Genomic DNA, 21119 nt, shown 5'->3' with positions numbered 1-21119 from the left:
AAAACTAGCCAGTTTTCTAGTTTCAGCACTCAAATCTGTTTCTTTGATCTCAGCCCTTGTTCAGAAAAAAAAATTTCAACTGCTTTTACTGTACTTGTGTTTCTACCTACTTTATTTTACTTTTGCATCATCTTAAAAGTACTCAATTGTATTTATTACTGCTTGGTGTAACTCATTCTAAGCCTTTTGGTTTAAACACTTGGAATTCGGACCAGTTTTGCACTGAGAGGGTTTGTGGTCTGCACTGTAGTGGCAGAACAGGTAGCTTACATCCTTCTAGGTTGGGAACTGCTGATTGAGGGCTCAGTGTCTGTTATTCTAAAAGTGTATTAATTCTGGTTTAAGCACTTGGGCTTTCAGGCCAGTTATTTTACATTAAGAGGGTTCATGGTCTGCACTCTTGTGGGAGAAGAGGCTGGACTCTGCCCTTCTGAGCTGGGAATTTCTGGTTAAAGGTTTATAGTGCCTGAATATTTGAACTGTATCTTACTGAAATTGGTACACCTTGTTTGCTGTAGCATAGACTAGATCCAGGCCTGCTGAATCTAGCTTTGTTTATATGCTTGCTTGTTTGCTTGTTATTTCCCTGGAACGCTAACTCCACCTAATACACGGCTTCTCAGCGCTTCTGTGGATCACTAGTGATATCTGCATTGCTTACTGTACTTATTTCCTTGTTTCACTTGAAAGAAAGTTACTGTTTGTCGTTTTTTGCATTTAAGTTACCTGTAACACATTGCATTTAAGTTACCTGGCACTTGCTCACTAAAGCAATTATACAAGTCAGCACTAAAAATTAAAATCACTACACCCTCACTCCCCACTGGCCCTTGTTTTCAATTACAAAGGAATTCCCAATATTATTCTAGCATGTCCAAAGGTCAGTTGTCAATCTCCTCTCCGGTCCAGCTGGTGAATCTGGGAATCTTGAGGCAATGTTACAACTGCCTCATGTACACAGACAACCCTCTCCTCCTCTCAACAAATTCTAACACATGAGAGAGATGCAACCATATAGCCAAACTGGAGGCTAAGCTCTCTCAACTCAGTACTGGCATAACCAGTCAGGAGGAGAAGGAAACCACACTCACTACAATTCCAGTCTCACATAGACCTACCACGACAGCAAACCAAACACATAATCACACAAAACATACTGGAGGCTCTAAATAAAGATCTGCCTAAGCAGCAGAGACCTCCAAAGCAGACACCCAAGCAACCGCTATCCCAAAACAAAACAAGTGCAACACATATCTCACAAAGCCAGTGTGCCGAACAGTCACAGCCCTCAAGACTAAACAACACACCTGATACACTTGTAATAGGTGACTATCGTCAGGCACACTGACGTCCCGCTCACCAGGCTGAACAAGGAGAGGGTCACGGTGAGCAGCCTGTCGGGCGCTAGGATCAGCCACATAACACAAGCACTCAGGTCACTCCAAGGCAAGTACAAATATGACTAGTCATTGTCCATGCTGGTGTGAATGACCTGAGACGTACCTCCCTGGACTACATGAAAAGAGACAGAGGAGCTCTCTGAGCATGTAGCCCAGGCCGGTATGACCATGACCTTGAGTAGCATCTTACCCTCACCAAGAATGATGCCACAATATGAAGACAAGATGATCAATTTCAACAATTGGCTTAAGTACTGGTGTCATTCAAAGGGGATCCAATGCCTGTCAGCTTGGGATGATATACTCGACAAGCCACGATGCTTCACTAGGGACGGCTTGCACCTGTCACCCCTGGGCTTTCGGATATTGGCAAAGGCTCTTGCTACCCCCATAGTGCCTTTTTTAGGCAAGGCTCAAAAGACAAACCCACCTCCATAGGTATCACAAGGGATAAGAAACTAAGAGTAATGCTACTCAACGCCAGAAGTCTAAACCACAAGATGCACGCACTCAAAACTCTCCTTAGCATGGAGAACATCGATATCTGTGCAGTAACAGAAACCTGGTTCAGGGCTCCCGAGAGCACCCCAGCACTACCAGGTTATACCTCATACCATGCTTTTCGGCCCCAAAACTTGGACCAAATCACAAAAGGAGGGGGAGTATCGATATTCATCAAAGATACCCACACCTCCAGGTTGGTGGCACAGCACGAAGCATCAGAGACTATCCATGTGCAACTAACAGTGGGTAAAACTGCCTTCCAGTTTCTAGCCTGCTACAGACCACCCTCCCAAACACAGGAACCCCACTCGGCCTTCCTGAGAACACTGGAAAATATGAAGGTCTCTCCAAACACCATTATATTGGGTGACTTCAACTACCCAAACATAGACGGGGAGCATTACTCTAGCTCCAACACCCTAGCCCAAAGGTTCCTAGAATTTATAAACTCAAATGCTATGGAACAACTTGTTACCACTCCCACAAGAGGGGAAAACATACTGGACCTGATCATCACCAACATGGGGACTCTATGCTCCAGACCAGAAGTGTATCCCTCACTGGTAAGATCAGACCATAAACTAATCTCACTGGATATTCACATCCCGACCCCACCCCCTGCCCAGAAAACCACAGTGAAAAACTTCTCTAAAGCAAATTTCACACTCCTCAAAACCGAAGTGGAATCCTTCAAAGCCCCCGGGCCTGTGGAAAATACGGCCCAGACCACAGAATCCTTTATAAACGCATTCTATGAACACCTTCAGGAATGCATGGATCAGGCGATCCCAAATAAAACCAAGATCCAATCCTCCAAAGGCAGACGTCCTGTCTGGTGGACCCCAGCCATAAACAAACTATACAATAGAAGGAGGAAGCTACTAAATGATAGAGCAAAATCCCAAAAATGGAAGGCATCACTGATCAGTATTAGCAAAAAACTACGGGCACTCATAAAATTGTCTAAGGCCAGCTTCGAGAGAAAAATTGCACAGGACACTACGGATAATCACAAGGCTTTCTTTAGTTATGTTAGGAACCTGGGTGGTAATTCTCAGATATGCTCAGAATTAGTCCAAAATGACAAAAAATACACCGTACCCACAGACATTGCCAACATCCTAGCTGACAGGTTCAGCACAAACTTCTCCCACCAAAAGGGCAAATATCTATCCCAGCAGAGTGCTGCCCCCCTGACATCTCAGATGCTCAGGTAAGAGCTGCCCTCTCCAAAGCAAAAAACACAGCATCAATGGGACCAGACGGTGTCCTGGGCTGCGCCCTACATGAACTCCAAGAAGAGCTAAACCCAAACATAAAACTACTGTTCAATCTCAGCCTTACTACAGAATATGTGCCCAAAGAGTGGCGTACAGCAACAGTGGTCCCTCTCCATAAAGGTGGTGCCTCAACAGATCCTGGAAACCATCGCCCCATAAGCCTGACTAGCTTGGTGTGCAAAGCTATGGAAAGGATCATCATGGACCTCATAAATAAAGATACTGGGGACCTACAGACACTGGATCCTACCCAGTTCGGCATTGTTAAGGGCAGATCCTGCCTCTTAAACCTGGTTGATTTCTTTGAAACAAGTCACCAAGGCCATTGACGAGGGGAAGGTGGTCCACACAGCCTACCTGGACCTCGCAAAAGCCTTCGATACAATACCCCACTCGGGCATTATAGATAAGCTCACCAGCTTAAATATAAACCCCTATGTCACTAGATGGATTGCAAACTGGCTCAAGGACAGAACCCACATGGTTAGAATTGCTGGAGCCATGTCAGACTCCAAACCAGTTACAAGTGGTGTCCCACAAGGCTCAGTCCTGGGACCTCTCTTGTTCGGTATATATATTTCTCGGAGGTACAGGCCAACACGGAAGGACTGTGGCCGACCAAGTTCACAGATGACTGCAAACTGGGTGCCACAATCGACTCTCCAGCCGACACAAGCATCCTCCGAAAGGGCCTCATAGAAACAGACAACTGGTGCCAGAGCCATGGCCTCAAGCTAAATGCCAAAAAGTGTATAGTCATCCCCTTTGGCAAAAACAAAGTGCCCACAAATTACCACATAGGTGCTAATCCATTAAGTACAGAAGAAGTAATTAGGGACCTGGGGACCCAAGTTGATAGCAATCTCTCATTTGACAACCACGTGGCCAAAGTGGTTAGAAAAATATTTTATATAGCCCACCTAATCATGAAGGGATTCACACATCTAGATCAGGGGAGGTCATCGTGCCTCTTTACTCATCCCTCATCAGGCCCATAATTGAGTACAATGCCCCTTTTGGGATGTACCTTACCAGACACCTGCAGCAACTGGAAAGACCCCAACAGTAATTCACCAAGAGGATCAAAGGGCTCAAACAGATGCCATACGCTGCCCGGTTAAAGAAACTCCAGCTCTACTCAGTGGCATACCACCTGTTCAGAGGCGATCTATGCCTGACGTATAAAGCCATGTCCAACCCGGAATTAATTGACATGCTGCACCTCAGAAAATCCAAATCCCATCGAGCTACACGCTCGAGAGACTTGAACCTCAGCATTGAAATAAATAGGACATGCTGGAGGGACAGATTCATAACCCAGAGGCTCCCTTCACTCTGGAATAAAATCCCAGTCCCTCATTGACTCTCTTCAAGAGGAATCTTGATGAGTGGATGGGAGATCGTAGGTTTACCCCGGGTATCACTTCTGTGTCACTGTTGGACAGAGGCACAGTATACTAACCTCGAAAAAGGGCATAGCAAAATAAATTTAAAATGGGTGGCGAAAGCCAAACACATTCTGGCTAGGCTTATAAATGCCCTGGGGCAGATAGCCTAGTATGAACATATGAACCTATGAAAATCTGTGTAAACCACTAAAAACTCTATGTGAATCATTAAAACATTTTCCTTTTAATAACAAACAGAAACTAGCAATAAAACCACATTTAAAATTTAAAAATTAAGAACAAATGTGTAAATATCTATATGTATTCGTTCAAATTTAGTAAAATACTATAGCTTAAAAAGAAACTCTCATAAAACAACCTGTAACTCCCTCTAGTGGACATCTGCATAATTACAAATAAAATATATACACGTATAAAACCTGGAAACCTCTCCCAATCTAATAAGTTAATAAAAAATAAAATAAAATAAAAACAGTGGAAATTTATTTGTAACTTTGCAGATCTCAACTTTAGAACAGGAATGAGAGATATCGTATCATTGAGACCTGGAACTTTATTGGCTTCTAAGATTATTTGCCAGTACAACTCTCTATATTCCACTAGTGTCTCCCACATACCACCCCTAGGGTCAACAGCCACTGTTTCTAAAATAAAGAACGAAATTCTGCTTGTTTGCAATCAATACTATGCTTGTATAATGCATTATTTTCACTTTTAGTCTTAACATCATAAAGGTGCTCATAAATTCTTTGCTTCAGCTTCCCTTCACTCTTACCAACATAAAATGCATCTCATTTTTTACGTAGAACTAAATAAATAATACCTTTAGTATTACAATTTGCAAAGGTACTTAGTCAACTTTCTTTTCCTTGCTTGCAAGTATACTGTTTCTCATGTTATAAGGTGTGAACAGTAACTACAGCTTCCGCACTTAAATAAACCTTTTTTCTTTTTAATTCCTTTTTCTATACTGTGTCTGTTCACACCCCTCTCCAGTATACCCTTGATGTTATTACCTCTCCTATATATATGTGTGTGTGTGTATATATATATATATATATACATACTTTAATTCTTTGTCAAAAATGTAGTTTAAATCTGACAATTTTGCAAAATTTTTCCATTCTTTATCCACAATTCTTCTGACTAGTCCTGACTGACCATCATATGTAGTTATAATTCCTGAACTATAATTGTCATTTATACTTTCAATGTTCCTTTTTTTGTGTGTCCACTATTTCCGGTTTACCTAAAATAGGGGCAAATCTACCTCCCCTTGCACCAGAAACTTCTTTACATATTTTGTCAAATAATTCACCAGGATAACCCCCGTTTAAGAATAACTCTTTTAGTGCTTGACACTCACTAACAAAAATATTGTCTTCTGAAGTCATCTACTTTCTTTAGAAGTATATTTAACCCACCTTTGCACACCCAGTTAAAAAAATTTAAACGAGTATTAGAAAATGAACTAAGAAAGTCTTTGAGAAGATACAATATGCAACCCAACCTGACCTTGTCGGAACAAGAAACACTCAAGGATGTGAGCAACAATAAAAATCTTAGAGTGATGAAACCTGACAAGGGTGGGGGGGTAGTATTGATGGACTACATTACTGAAGGAAAAATGCTTGAAATTTTAAGTGATTCAACCAAGTATACTAGGACGTCTATTAATGAAATTAATGTAGCATACAAAAAAATATACATTTTATTGAATGATTTATTAATGGACGGGTTAATTGATTTAGATACTTATAATTTTTTACATGTATAGAAACCCAAGGTACCCTCAATTGTTGGCATTCCAAAGGTACACAAGAATGTTAATGATCCACCTTAAGACTAATAGTTTCTGCAGAAGGTTCAGTGACAGCACCTTTGGCAAAATACATTGACAATAAGGTGAAAAAATTAGTAATGAACAACATTAATATACTGCAAGATTCTTGGGACTTTCTGAGAAGGTTAGACCATACTTTATGTACTGATAAAATAGCATTTGGTACCTTGGATGTTATAGATTTATTTACAAGTATACCACACGATATAGGTTTAGAGTGGTTTGAGGAAATGCTGGTGGGCTTCAATGAAATAACATACAATGACTTCAGAACTGTTTTAGTGTTAATAGAAGTAGTGTTGAAAAATATTTTTATTTATTTATTTATTTTTTTTTTTTTGGGAGAATATTTTAAGCAGTCTAGGGGTATTGCCATGGGTGCACATTGTACAGCTACATATGCTAATGTTATAATGGCCTATTTGGAAAACAAATGCATATTAACTTCAGTTTTTAATAGTAAGTGGACATTTTATGGCAGATTTTTAGATGACTTGTGTTTTTTATGGAAAGGAAAGGAGGATGATTTTAAGTCGTTTGTTGACTATGTTAATGGAACAACTAATTTTCTAAAATTCACATACAAATTTGATTATGAACAGGTAAATTATTTGGATGTTAATATAGTTAAGACCAAAGAAGGTTTTAAGTCTAAAATATATCGAAAGCAGAACTTTTCAAACTCATATTTGCATTATGCTAGTTCGCATCCACCCCATCAAAAGAGGGATGTATTAAAGGGTCACTTAGTACGTTTGAGTAGAATGACTTCAGAAGACAATATGTTTGTTAGCGAGTGTCAAGCACTAAGAGTTATTCTTAAACAGGGGTTATCCTGGTGAATTATTTGACCAAATATGTAAAGAAGTTTCTGGTGCAAGGGGAGGTAGATTTGCCCCTATTTTAGGTCACACAAAAAAGGAACATTGAAAGTATAAATGACAATTATAGTTCAGGAATTATAACTACATATGATGGTCAGTCAGGACTAGTCAGAAGAATTGTTGATAAAGAATGGAAAAATTTTGCAAAATTGTCAGATTTAAACTACATTTTTGACAAAGAATTAAAGTATGTATATATATATATATATATATATATATATATATATATATATGTATACATATATATACATATATATATATATATATACGGGTCTACTACTAATGCCCGAAACGACGATTCCCCGACAGAAAACTCACCGACGCCAGATGACCGACAGGTAAGTGTACCGACAGGGTGATTTGCCGACAGCGGAAAGACAGACAAGGGAATGTGCGATCGCGACGCGGTAAGTGTGCGATGGTGACGGAGTTAGGAGCGGTCAGGTAAGTGCTCGAGATTGTGGGATGTCGGGTTAGGCTGTGGGAAAGGTGAGTGTGTGTTCGTGTCGGAGGTATGGTTCGGGTAAGGTAAGTGTGTGCTAGTGAGGGACTGTAGTTTAGGGACGGGTTAAGTGAGTTAGGGTTAGGGTGCAGGTAGGTGATGTGTGCGTTAGTGTCGGAGCTTGGGCTAGGGGTGGGTTAAGTGAGTTAGGGTTAGGGTGCAGGTAGGTGAAGTGTGCGATAGTGTCGGACCTTAGGGTTAGGGTTTGGGTCAGGGCTAGTGTGTATGCTATGTAGTGTCGCGTGTTGTTTACGTTCCGTGTGTCGGTGTAATGGTGTTCGGTGTTTTGCGTTGTCGGGTTTGTGTCGGGTTTGTGTGTTGTCGGTCATCTGGCGTCGGTGAGTTTTCTGTCGGGGAATCGTTGTGTCGGTAATTAGTAGTAGACCCATATATACACATATATATAGGAGAGGTAATAACATCAAGGGTATACTGGAGAGGGGTGCGAACAGACACAGTATAGAAAAAGGAATTAAAAAGAAAAAAGGTTTATTTAAGTGCGGAAGCTGTAGTTACTGTTCGCACCTTATAACATGAGAAACAGTATACTTGCAAGCAAGGAAAAGAAAGTTGACTAAGTACCTTTGCAAATTGTAATACTAAAGGTATTATTTATTTAGTTCTACGTAAAAAATGAGATACATTTTATGTTGGTAAGAGTGAAGGGAAGCTGAAGCAAAGAATTTATGAGCACCTTTATGATGTTAGGACTAAAAGTGAAAATAATGCATTATACAAGCATAGTATTGATTGCAAACAAGCAGAATTTCAGTTCTTTATTTTAGAAACAGTGGCTGTTGACCCTAGGGGTGGTATGTGGGAGACACTAGTGGAATATAGAGAGTTGTACTGGCAAATAATCTTAGAAGCCAATAAAGTTCCAGGTCTCAATGATACGATATCTCTCATTCCTGTTCTAAAGTTGAGATCTGCAAAGTTATAAATAAATTTCCACTATTTTTATTTTATTTTTTATTAACTTATTAGATTGGGAGAGGTTTCCAGGTTTTATACATGTATATATTTTTATTTGTAATTATGCAGATATCCACTAGAGGGAGATACAGGTTGTTTTAGGAGTTTATTTTAAGCTATAGTATTTTACTAAATTTGAATGAATACATATAGGTGGTGGTGCTGCGGTAGCGTTGTCACCTCACAGTAAGACACTGTCCAGTTCGATTCTCAGCTAGAGCGTCTTGTGCGTGGAGACATGTGTGAATGGGTGTACCTTCGCTGAAGGTTGTGCGTCAGGCCTGGCAAGCCGGTACATAAAAAAATCAACTGCCAATCATTAGCGGACCGGAGTTTTTGCTGTGGCGACCCCTAAACGGGAAAAGCCGAAAGACACAAACATATAGATATCTACACATTTGTTCTTAATTTTAAATTTTTAAATGTGGTTTTATTACTAGTTTATTAAAAGGAAGATGTTTTAATGGTTCACATAAAATTTTTAATGGTTTACACAGATTTTGAAGTACAAATTAGTAAGCCTTTGCTATTTAATTGTAAAGCCTTTATTATTTAATTGCAAAACTGAGGACATTGGATGATTGTTAATTATATGATTTATAAAAGGTGATTGTAAATGAATGAGTTTATCTGACGAAGTCGAGGACGAAAATTAGAAGTTATGTACCTACCATAATGTTCCATGTTAGTTGTCTTCTCTCGCCTTCTTTCTTGCTGGATGGGTTCGGAGCCGATCCTCGGCTCCGACTCGGCACTTGCTAAGCTCAAGAGTCACTTTTACCAGCTCGAGGCAGCCCCATATCCCATGATGCAAGGCGGTAATTACCCAGATCTCGTTTGGTATCTAGGTGAAAAACTGCCTACCAAAAAACTTTCCACCAAGGAAAGAGGAATAACTAGCCTAAAAGGCTGTAAAGGGAAACCAGGTAATCAAGGCCAACTAACTGGTGTCCAAGGTAGAAGAATCTTCCAGAGAAGGAGGAAATCAAGGTCTGTCCAGGAGGGAGGGACGCAAGAAAGAAGGTGAGAGAAGACAACTAACATGGAACGTTATGGTAGGTACATAACTTCTAAATGTCAAGTTGTCAATCTCGCCTTCATTCTTGCTGGATGGGACCGCGTCCCTAGTACCTGTATCCCGGGTGGCTCAATGGAACAGACTCTTGAGAACTGTGGAACCAAAGCTTGCGCTGTCCCTGGAGGCCAAATCTAATTTGTAATGAGAAACGAAGGTATGAGGAGTGGCCCAAGTGGCTGCTGCACAAATAGTATCTAAGGGTAGTCTAGCCTGAAAGGCTGTAGAAGTGGCTAGGCCTCTTGTGGAATGAGCTTTACGTTTTGAGTTCAGCTGTTTGCCCCTAAGCTGATAAATGTCAGAAATGGTGGAAGATAGCCATCTAGATAAGGTCACTTTAGAAACAGGGAGACCTTTTCTATTTTCAGCATACGACAGAAAGAGCTGATCGCACTTCCTGAATTGCTTTGTTCTATCCAAGTAATATCTAAGTTGGCGATGAACATCTAAGTAATGCAATTTCTGTTCCGCCCTGTTAGAATAATTTGGAAAAAATACAGGGAGATCAATGGATTGGTTTAAATTTGTCTTGGAAGCAACCTTGGGCAAAAAGGATGGGTTGGTTCTCAAGGATACTCCGTCTTTGTGGAAGACCAAATAAGGGGGACGAACAAAGAGGGCATGAAGTTCAGACACTCTACTAGCCGAGGTAATAGCGACTAGAAAAAGTGTTTTCCAAGAAAGAAACTTTAATGAACATTAAGCAGCCGGTTCGAAAGGGGGAAGTATCAAGGATGTCAGCACTAAATTTAAGTCCCACTGTGGTGGAGGATCTCTAACAGGGGGTTTAAGAAGGAACACTCCTTTGAGAAAAGCTTTACAAAGTTTGTGGGACATAATGTTGTGGTCTGCAAAGCCGACATGGAAGTTCGAGATTGCAGCCAACTGAACTTTGACTGTGGAAGCCGAAGAACCTGAGTGAAAAATTTCCGCAAGGAAATCCAAGACCGACTGAATAGGGGCAGTAAAGGGGTCTATGTTCTTAGATATTGCCCAAAAGGAGAAGCGTTTCCACTTGCTAGAATAAATCCTCCTGGTAGAGGACTTAAGAGAAGCTACTATGATATCTCTAACGGGATTAGAGATCATAGGAAGCCTGGCTAAGGAAGGAAGTGGAGCAACCAAGCTGTGAGGTTGAAGGAACAAAACGGTGCAGTTGACCCGACCGGTGGGTCAGATGATCTGGAACTGGGTCCAGATGCCAGTGCCGCACCAAAAGATGGCGATGAAGGAACGGGAACCAAATTTGTCAAGGCCAGTAAGGGGCAATGAGAATCATTTTGGCTCTCAAGACGGTAGCTTTCTGGAGTACTTGTGGTATCAAAGGAAAGGGAGGAAAGGCATAAAGAAGTCCCCGGGGCCAATCTTGGGTAAGAGCGTCTCTGGGGGGATGGCGCGGAAGTGGGAAGAGAGAGAAGAAGTCTGGGCATTTGCTGTTTTGGGGTGTAGCAAAAAGATTGCAGCATGGGCGGCCCCACTTCTGAAAAATCTCTTCCACAACGGATTGCTTGAGAGACCACTCGTGAGGCATGAGAATAGCTCTGCTCAATCTGTCCGCTATTATGTTGGTTTTCCCGGGGATATGCGTTGCTACCAGAAACCGATGAGAGGAGATTGCCCATTGCCAAAGTCTGAGAGCTTCTCGACACAAGGGATAAGACTTGGTTCCGCCCTGCTTGTTGATGTACCACACGACGGACATGTTGTCCGTGTGAACTGCAATAGTGCCTAAAGGGAGAAAGTCGTTGCTGCCCTGATAATGCCCCCCCCCCAAATCAGGGAGGCATCCGAAGTGACCGTGGCTACCGAGGCCGGGGGAACAAATGGTCTGCCCTGATGAACTAGAGGAGAAGAGATCCACCAGGATAGATGGTTCTTGCTGGTTTGTGTCACCAGAATTTTGTGACGCATGGGAAGCTGCTGGAAGGACCATTGGGTGAACAACATCCATTGTAGGAGACGCATGTAAAAGCGGGCCAGAGGAAGAAGTGTTATGGCAGCTGCCATGAGGCAGCAACACTTTCAGGACCAACCTGGCTTGTGCCCTTTTGCTGGATAGGATGATCCGAACGTGGTGTTGGATATCTAGGATTCTCTGACTTGTTAGGTTTGCTGACATCAGAGTAGTGTCTAGATTTGTGTCTATAAAGGTAATAGATTGGCAGGGCGACAAGGAAGACTTTTCGAAGTTGACTGAAATTCCTAAGTGGCCGCAGAGACGTAGAGTGTAATCCCTGGCTTGGAGAAGTTGATGCCTGGTGTTGGCTGAGAGGAGCCAGTCGTCGAGATAAGGAAACACCTGGAATCCTTGACGTCTCAGGTGAGCCGTGACCACTGCCATGCATTTGGTGAACACTCTGGGGGCTGTAGTGAGGCCAAAGAGCAGAGCTCTGAATTGAAAATGACTGGTCCCCAGCCGAAAACGGAGAAAACTTCTGGAGCGTCTGTGAATCTTTATATGATAGTACGCATCCTGAAGGTCTATGGAGCACATCCAGTTGTCTTTGCCCAGAAAGGGTAAAATCGATTGAAGTGTGACCATCCGAAATCTTGTCTTTTTGACAGACTTGTTGAGCCTGCTGAGGTCTAATATTGGTCTCCAGTCTCCCGTCTTTTTGGGGACCAAAAAGAACCTTGAGTAGATTCAGTTCTAAATGATCTTTTGGTACTGGCTGGATGGCCCTTTTCTTTAGAAGCTTTGACACCTCTAATTGTGCAATTTCCCTTAGACCGGGTGGTACGTCTGGAAGGGAACCACTTTGAGGGAAGGGGCTTTCCTCGAAAGGAATCTTGTAACCCTCGGATATGATCGACTGTACCCATTTGTCTTGAGAGAGGGAAAGCCAGGCTTCTGGGTACAGCGACAATCTTCCCCAGACTGCCTCCAAGGGTGGGCAGTCGGGCAACACCTCAGGGATGCTGGAAGGGCTTGTCAGAGAGAGGCTCTCTGGAGCCCTGGTTCTGCGGACCCCCTCTGTCCCTAGGGCGGCGTCTGTTATTATTATTACCCCATCTGCCTCTGGGGGTAAACTGACCACGTGCGTCAGGCGTGACTCCTTGTGATTTCCGGAACCACATTTTCCCTCCCTTCTGACCTTTGGGGTAAGGTCTAGAGGGAGTGGAGAAACGGACTCCTACTGTAGAAAGAGTCTTGCCGTCCTGCTCGCACCTGGTTAAAGTGTCCTTCACCTGAGGGCCAAACAACGTTGTCCCATCAAAGGGAGAGTTTGTGAAGGACGCCTTAAAGGGGTCTGCAAAATTACAGAGCCACATCCAGGACTGACGTCTGAGAGCCACTCCTGTGCCTGCAGCTCTACTCACCCGATCGGCTGCATAAGAAATGAGCCGCATGGAGGAGTTGGTTATGGAATTTAGGATTCCCAGCTGAGAGGCGATCTTTTCTTGAGCCCCTGCTGCGGACGGATCTTGTACTACTTCACCTAGCTCTTTGAGGATGTCTCTCTGAAGTCTGGTGAAGCGACACAAATAATTCAGAGAACGCATAGCAAAGGTCGCTGAAGAGAACATCCGCTTGCCATACCTGTCCATGGTCCTAGACTCCTTGTTAGGAGGATGGACTGGCACAGAAGGATCTGCAAGTTCCTTCTTGGTGGCGGCCGCCACCACCATGGCATCAACCGGGACACCCTTAGAAAGAAACTGCTTTTCAGCGGGGGCTGTGATAAACTTTGAAGGTCTCCTGGGGACTGGTTCCACCAAATCAGGAGATGCCCACGCCTTTCGAGCTATGACTTCCATAAGGGGGTCGAAAGGCGGAGACACCCAGGAGGTGGAGGGTCGAGATCCAAAAGCCTCCAGGTATACCGATTCATCCTCGGAGGGATTAATGGAGGGCCAGTTCCCCCTCTGTTTGAGGAGTTCAAGGATGTCTGAAAAGGAGACATCCTCAGAGGGAGATCTTGGGGACCCCTCAGACTCATCTAAATCGGTATCTGATGTTGTAGACTCAGGGGAGTCTAAATGCTTCCTCTTGCAGGTCCTCTTATGCGGGGGTTCACCTGAAGGATCAGGAGAAACCTCGGAAGAGGAAGTCCTTCCCAATGGGGAAACCTGGGGCGATGGATCTCTGGGGCCGGGAGCAAGAGAGCGGGAAGAGGCATCTACAGGCACCATAGAGGGAGGAGCTAAAGGAACTGACTGCTGGCTAAGCTCTGGGGCTAGCACACTCCTCATCACCTCGAAGGCTCCCCTCCCAGGAAGGGCAGAGAGATCCCGCTCCGAAGAAACAGGGATCCCCGGTCCCACCGAAAGGGAAGGCTCCGAAGCAGATGTCGGAGCCGAGCTCACCAAGGCCGAAGCTCCGAGAGGGAGAACGGGGTCGGACAAGGGTCCGATGCCACTCGCCCCCTCGGAACCGACCAGGGAAGCCCGATGCCCGGATCCCTCCAAGGAAGGTCTCAAGGAGGAGATAGGAGTCGAAGACGACGGAGCCGAAAGGTGTGGTATCGGCTCCGAAGCAGCAACAGTCACGGTACCAATAATCTCCGGCTCCGAACTCTGTAAGATAGTCGAAGGAGGAATCTCAGGGGGGTGTAGAATAGCCGACGTCTGATAAGACGGGCTATGGAGCATCTGGGCTAGTGCCTGTGATTTTAATAGCCTACTCACCACTCTCTCTAAGTCGTGGTCTGAGAGCCTGGACGACCTCTATGATCGGCTCCGATGGCTCCGCTCCGAAAGCAAGGGAGAGGCTGGAGCCGAGTGTATAGACTCCAAAGAAGGAGATCTAGACCTCTTCTTGGATGGAACTATCGGAGCCGAAGAATGTTCGGCTCCAGGCGGAGCCAACAACTTACTGGCTCCGAGAGGAGACAAAGATATCTCGGCTCCAGCCGGAGCAGAGACATGCTTCGACGCAAGGGTGTCGGCTCCAGACGGAGCCGACACAGGTGCCGAAGCCAGGGTATCAGAGCCAACCGGCGCCGGTACAGAAACTTCCAACAAGGAAGGATCGGCTCCGAACGGAGCCGATATCGACTCCGGCGAAGTCAGAACCAAGATCACAGACTTGGACACCGAAGCCTGGGTCTTGGAAGGTTTGGAGGGCTTCCCGGAGCCGACCTTAGCCGGGGAGCTCTCTGGTTTAAGAAGACCCCTGAGGATCAACTTATTTCTATGTTCCTGCAGGACTCTCTGGCTGAAAGAATGACATAGCACAGGAGTCCTGCAGGTGTAGGGGTCCCAGGCAATAAATACAAGAAGTGTGACCGTCTGTCAGAGACATCTTCTGACAGCACGAGTCACACTTCTTGAAACCTGAGACCCTAGTATCTTTGGACATATCTCAGTCCTAAACACTCACACACAGCAATCAGTCCAAACAAGACACTAACAAATAAAATTATAAATAACTAATAATAATAATTTGTTATTACTATAAGAGTGACACAACACACACACACCTGAGGGAAATCCTGACAGGAACTGTGAGGGTGGGAAAGGCCTAAGGCCCGAATACGCTAAAACTAAGTGAACTAATGGAAAAAGGGTATGGAGCGAAGTGAAAAAAGTAAACTGAAGGGTATAAAGACTATAAATTAGGGTTTGAGACACCTAAAACCTGACAAACAGCAAGAAAAATATCACTTACCAGGAGCTGGTAAAAAGACTGACCTCATCAGCGAAGCGGCAAACGAGATCTGGGTAATTACCGCCTTGCATCATGGGATATGGGGCTGCCTCGAGCTGGTAAAAGTGACTCTTGAGCTTAGCAAGTGCAGAGTCGGAGCCGAGGATCGGCTCCGAACCCATCCAGCAAGAATGAAGGCAAGATTGACAACTTAACATCGTTTATTCAACATTGCTAGCGTTTATTTTGTGTAGTGTTGCTATAATTAAACAGTTTGTGATTTACCTTCTGGGTCCGATGTGCTTTGTACTTGGTTATAGTAATTTATTTGCACCTTCCGTGAATTTGTTTTACTAATTATTTTTTCTGTACTGTATGTACTTTTGTGTGTGGATTTTTTCTCCCCAGACCTCTGCTGAAAAGTTATTTTCTATATCCAGTCAGACAATCCCAGTAAACAAATGCAAATAAATAAGCAATCAAATACCTTACGAAATAATGTTTCAATGGTGAAAAGGAAGCAGCAGAGAAAACTGCAAAAGATTAAGACTATCTGCTTCAGTCTGCAAAGCAATAAAAGCTTAGAAATACGTCCTTCAGCTGTAAGAAAGTAAGTAAAGGACAAAAAGATTAAGGCATCTGCTTTTTCAGGCCTGGTCAATGCCTGCTTTAGTAAGTGGAATATACACGTCTAAAAACATGTCATACCAGAACCCGAGGCATTCTAGAAAAGTAATGTGCTTGTTGAACAGGTCTGTTAGATGAGAAGTGAAACTTTTGTACTACAAAGGCGCCTTTGGCAATACTGGTGGGGATCAAAGCGTCTCTAAGGTACAAAGAGCACATCTGCTCTCCTCTGAAAAGACACATACAAATGGACTATACTGTAACCATTCAAAAGGACTCCTTCAGAATGAATGCACTTACGCCTCTGAGATCTAGAATAGTCCCATAGACCATTGCCTTTCTGGACAATAAAAAGACACTGAATAATATACTAGCACTTTATGTACTCTCTGGTCTACACAGACCTCCTTGGTGTACTCTCTGGTCTACACAGACCTCCTTGATGTCACTTTTCTGTAGAGCTTCAACACGTCTTTCCTTGCTAAACACCTCTGATATGGTTAAATAGGATAAGCACGGAATCTAAGAAGGGTAAGAAGAGGGACCGAGTAACCTTTGACTCTAATCTTCCCAACTCATGCATCCCTGGAGTTCTTTTACCAGACTTACTGATGGAGAAAGAATATCCCTTTGTCTACCTCCACCACAAGATGATTGGGTCAGGAATCCTGGAAAACTCCTTGGAGCTGACAAAGGCCTCCTGGAGGCTGTTCAGGACCAAATATGTGTATACATATATGCAAGTATGTACTCTCTCTCTACAAATATATATATATATATATATATATATATATATATATATATATATACACACACACACATATATATACATATATATATATATATATACACACATACATATACATACATACATATATATATATATATATATATACACACACATACATATACATACATACATATATATATATATATATATATATATATATATACATATATATATATATATATATATATATATATATATATATAAATATAGATATAAAGATATAGCGGTCTATATATATATATATATATATATATATCTTTGGTTCCTTTTATTTGAAGAACAAAAACACAAGCAGACTGCAGTTTCACCTATAGCGGCTTTTCAATATGCATACAGATAGAAGTGTGCGTATTGAACAATTTTAGCAGGGTGATGCAGGAATCAACAAAGATGTATTAATGTGTCTCAGTGAGATGCAAGTATACAACTTACTAATGTTCTACATGCAAGTTAAACTTGTATATACACCAGTCTTTAATCCTGACTGCAGGGCTCAAGAAGAATATAAACTCCACGCCTACCTGACGACTTTTCCAATACATTCTTGACGACCTTGACATTTGCTTTTTCTTTTCCTAAAGATAAACATAAGCTTCAGTCTGAAAATGCAATATTCTGGACAGCTCAAGAAATCCTGTGCCATTAGGAAGAAGATTCACCAGGTTAAAGTATACAGAAACTGACAGATTTGTGTTTTTACATAATATCTGCTTTAGTTGCTACCAACATGAGCTGCAGAACACACATCTGATTATTTTTGACAAAATGCACCTTACACATCAGAATGCAGATCATGCAGGGGAAGAAAAGTGATACTGTATTCAAGACTGAAACAGAAGAACGGAGGAACGTATAACAGAATGCGCAGTGCAGTAGAACAGCATTACATCTCAAATGTCAGGTCTTCTCCAGCCCAAAACCATTTTACAGGTCTTCTCACCTGTCCTTTATCAATTTATGAAACGTTTTGCTCCAAATGTTCAGCGCCTGTTCTGTTGTATGACAGGCGATTCCATTAGTGACATCACTGGTACCAGTCAGATGCTAGTATCCCGCTATAACATTATATAAGCTTCTTGCCACACTGGGGAAGTTGATATAGCTAACACTTTGTAACCAGAGGCTAACTGCAGACAGCCTATCATGGTGGAGTGACTCCAAAAGAAAAACTGAAGTTATGTCTTCTTGCCAAAATGTTAAATCTGTAAAAGAAAAAAAAAATCCACCTACAGTAACATACAAGACTGACTAAGTATCAGGACTGAGCAGTGAGTAATCTCTCCCAGGCTACCAACGCCTCCCATAATGCATTGCTCTTTCAAGACCAAGCAAAAAGTCAAAAAATAAAAATAAAATCCTCTGCGATCCGTAAGAACAGAAAGAAATCATAAAGCAAGAGGGCTGCTGGCTAGAGAGAGGGTGGGTTGCTGCAGATGATATGAAAGTTATGTGCTTATGACGACAGATATGGACTGGCAGTTCACTATCATCAGCTGTAGGGCCAACTCTCTCAGGTACTTTGGCCAGTTGTAAATAATTGCCACATTGTAAAAGCCTATTCACCATACCCATGTAGCCATGTTCATGTGGGTGTGAATGACTTGAGATGTACCTACCTGGACTACATAAAGAGAGAAATGGAGGAGCTCTCGGATTATGTAGCCTAGGTGGGTATGATCGTAGCCTGAGTAGAATCCTACCATCACCCAGAATGAAACCACAGTACAAGCAAAAAATTATTGACTTCAACAATTGGCCAAGTTTCTGGTATCATTCTAAGGGGATCCAGTATCAGTCTGCCTGGGATGACATGATTGACAAACCTCGATGCTTTGCCAGAGATGGCCTGCATCTGTCACCCCTGGGCTTCCAGATACTGGCCAAGGCTCTTGCAACAACTATAGTGCCTTTTTTAGGAGGTGTTCCAAACACCAAATTACCACTGTAACAGCTACAAACAAATGCAATCTGAGGGTCATGTTGCTCAACGCTAGAAGTCTAAATCTGAAAATGCACTCGCTCGAGGCACTCAAAATGGAGAACATCGACATTTGTGCTGTAACAGACCTGGTTCAAGGCAGCAGAAAGCACCCCTACACTACCAGGCTATAACTCATTCCACATCTTTCGGCCCCAGAACTTAGTCCTAAGCTCCAAAGGCAGTGGTGTCTCCATATTCATAAAGGATGCACACACCTCCAGACTGGTAGCCCAACATAACGTATCAGAGATGTTTCAGGTGCAGCTAACATTGGGCAAGACAGCGATTCGAGTTGTAGCCTACTATAGGTCCCCAGCCATGTCCCAAGACTCACACTCCACGTTCCTAAGCACCCTGGAGAATATTAGGGTCCAACCTAACACTCTCTTACTAGGAAACTTCAACTATCCCTCCATTAACTGGTTAAACTACTCATGTACCAATACACTTGCCCAACATTTCCTGGAGTTCATCAATTCCAATGACCTGGACCAGCTCATTCTTACCCCCATTAGAGGTAGCAACATCCGTGACCTGGTCATTACTAACATGGGCGACCATTGCTCTACACCAATAGTCAGCTCCTCCCTGGTTAGATCTGACCACAAACGGACCACCTTGGAAATCCACATCCCTCACACCTCCCCAGCAAAGGTAACCACCATGAAAAACTTCTCCAAAGCTAACTTTGGGATCCTAAAAATAGAGATGGCTAACTTCACGGCACCCATACAAATGGAGAATAGTTGCATGACTGCAGAATCATACACCGATGCACTGTACAAACACGTACACAAATGCATAGATCATGCCACACCCAATAGAACAAAGACACTCTCCTCCAAAAAAGGAAGCCAATCTGTTGATCCCCTGCCATAAACAAACTCTACAACAGGAGGAGGAAACTGATGCAGAATAAGGTGAAGTCCCAAGACTGGAAAAACTCTCTTATCTGCCTCAACAAAAAGTTGAGATCCCTCATCAAATCCTTGAAAGCTATGTATGAAAACAGAATTGCAGCAGATAGTAAAGACAACCACAAGGCCTTCTATAGTTATGTAAAGAATCTCCGCGGCAATACCCAGATTTGCTCCGAGCTACTGCACAATGGCACCTCCTATACCGAGCCAACAGATATTGCCAGTATACTGGCAGACAGATTCAGTGCCAACTTTACCCCCCCCCCCCAAAGGACCAATCACGATACCAGTAGATTGCCAGCCACCAAGTATTACTGCTGCACAGGTTAAAACAGCACTATCCAAGGCCAGGAATACAGTTTCTATGGGACCTGACAATATCCCTGGTTGTGTTCCACATGAACTACAGAGTGAACTGGCACCTCACCTGTTTGCTTTGTTCAATCACAGCCATACCTCAAGCTTTGTCCCTGCTGAATGGCACACTGCTACAGTTCTCTCTCTCCACAAAGGAGGAGCGACTATAGACCCTGGGAACTATCACCCTGGGAACTATTACCCCATTAGCCTGACGAGTCTGATATGCAAAGCTATGGAAAGCATCATCATGGACCTAATAAACAAGGATATAGGGAATCTCCAAACTCTGGGTCCCACACAGTTTGGTTTTGTGAAGGGTAGATCACGCCTACTCAACTTGGTCGACTTCTTTGAGCCAGTCACCAGTGTTGTGGATGAAGGCAAGGTGGTTCATACAGCCTACCTTGATCTGGCCAAGGCTTCTGATACCATTCCCCACTCAGGAATCATAGAAAAACTCACTAAGCTTGGCATTAACCCCTATATCATTAGGTGGGTTGCAAACTGGCTCACAGATAGAACCCACAGTGTGAAAGTAGCTGACTCCACGTCAGACTGCCGATTAGTCACGAGTGGAGTCCCACAGGGTTCGATCCTGGGTCCCCTCCTGTTTGGCATCTACTTCTCTGAAGTCCATGCCAACATGAAGGGACTCTGGCTGACAAAGTTCGCAGACTATTGCAAGTTGGGAGCTATTATTAACTCAAGTGATGTTGACATCCTACAGAATGGCCACACTGTGACCAACAACTGTTGTCAGAACCATGGCCTTAAGCTCAATGCCAAAAAACGTGTCATCATCCCCTATGGGAAAAACCCGGTTCCCATGAGATCTGGGAACACAGGTTGACAGCAACCTCTCTTTTGAATCACCACATTGCCACTGTGGTCAGTCCTTCTATGTGGCACATCTCATTACTAAGAGGTCATTGTGTCCCTCTACTCTTCCCTCATTATGCCAGTCATTGAGTACAATGCC

At 43.2% G+C, this 21119-nt stretch overlaps 1 protein-coding gene across 1 annotated transcript in view; it reads right to left on the bottom strand.

The window, feature by feature from the left end:
- OGFR (opioid growth factor receptor) overlaps positions 1–17450 on the bottom strand; it is a 513571-nt gene extending 496121 nt beyond the window's left edge. The window contains exon 1 of the mRNA XM_044090398.1: positions 17401–17450. Coding sequence (XP_043946333.1) covers positions 17401–17439 — 39 coding nt within the window. The 5' untranslated portion in view covers positions 17440–17450. The remainder of the gene's footprint in view (positions 1–17400) is intronic.
- Between the last annotated feature and the right edge of the window lie 3669 nt (positions 17451–21119).

Source organism: Protopterus annectens, chromosome 12.part0, assembly GCF_019279795.1.
Source record: "Protopterus annectens isolate FY-2018-M chromosome 12.part0, PAN1.0, whole genome shotgun sequence".
Taxonomy (NCBI): Eukaryota; Metazoa; Chordata; order Ceratodontiformes; family Protopteridae; genus Protopterus; species Protopterus annectens.
The sequence above is the reverse complement of the archived record's forward strand: the minus strand, read 5'-3'. Positions and strand labels throughout refer to the sequence as shown.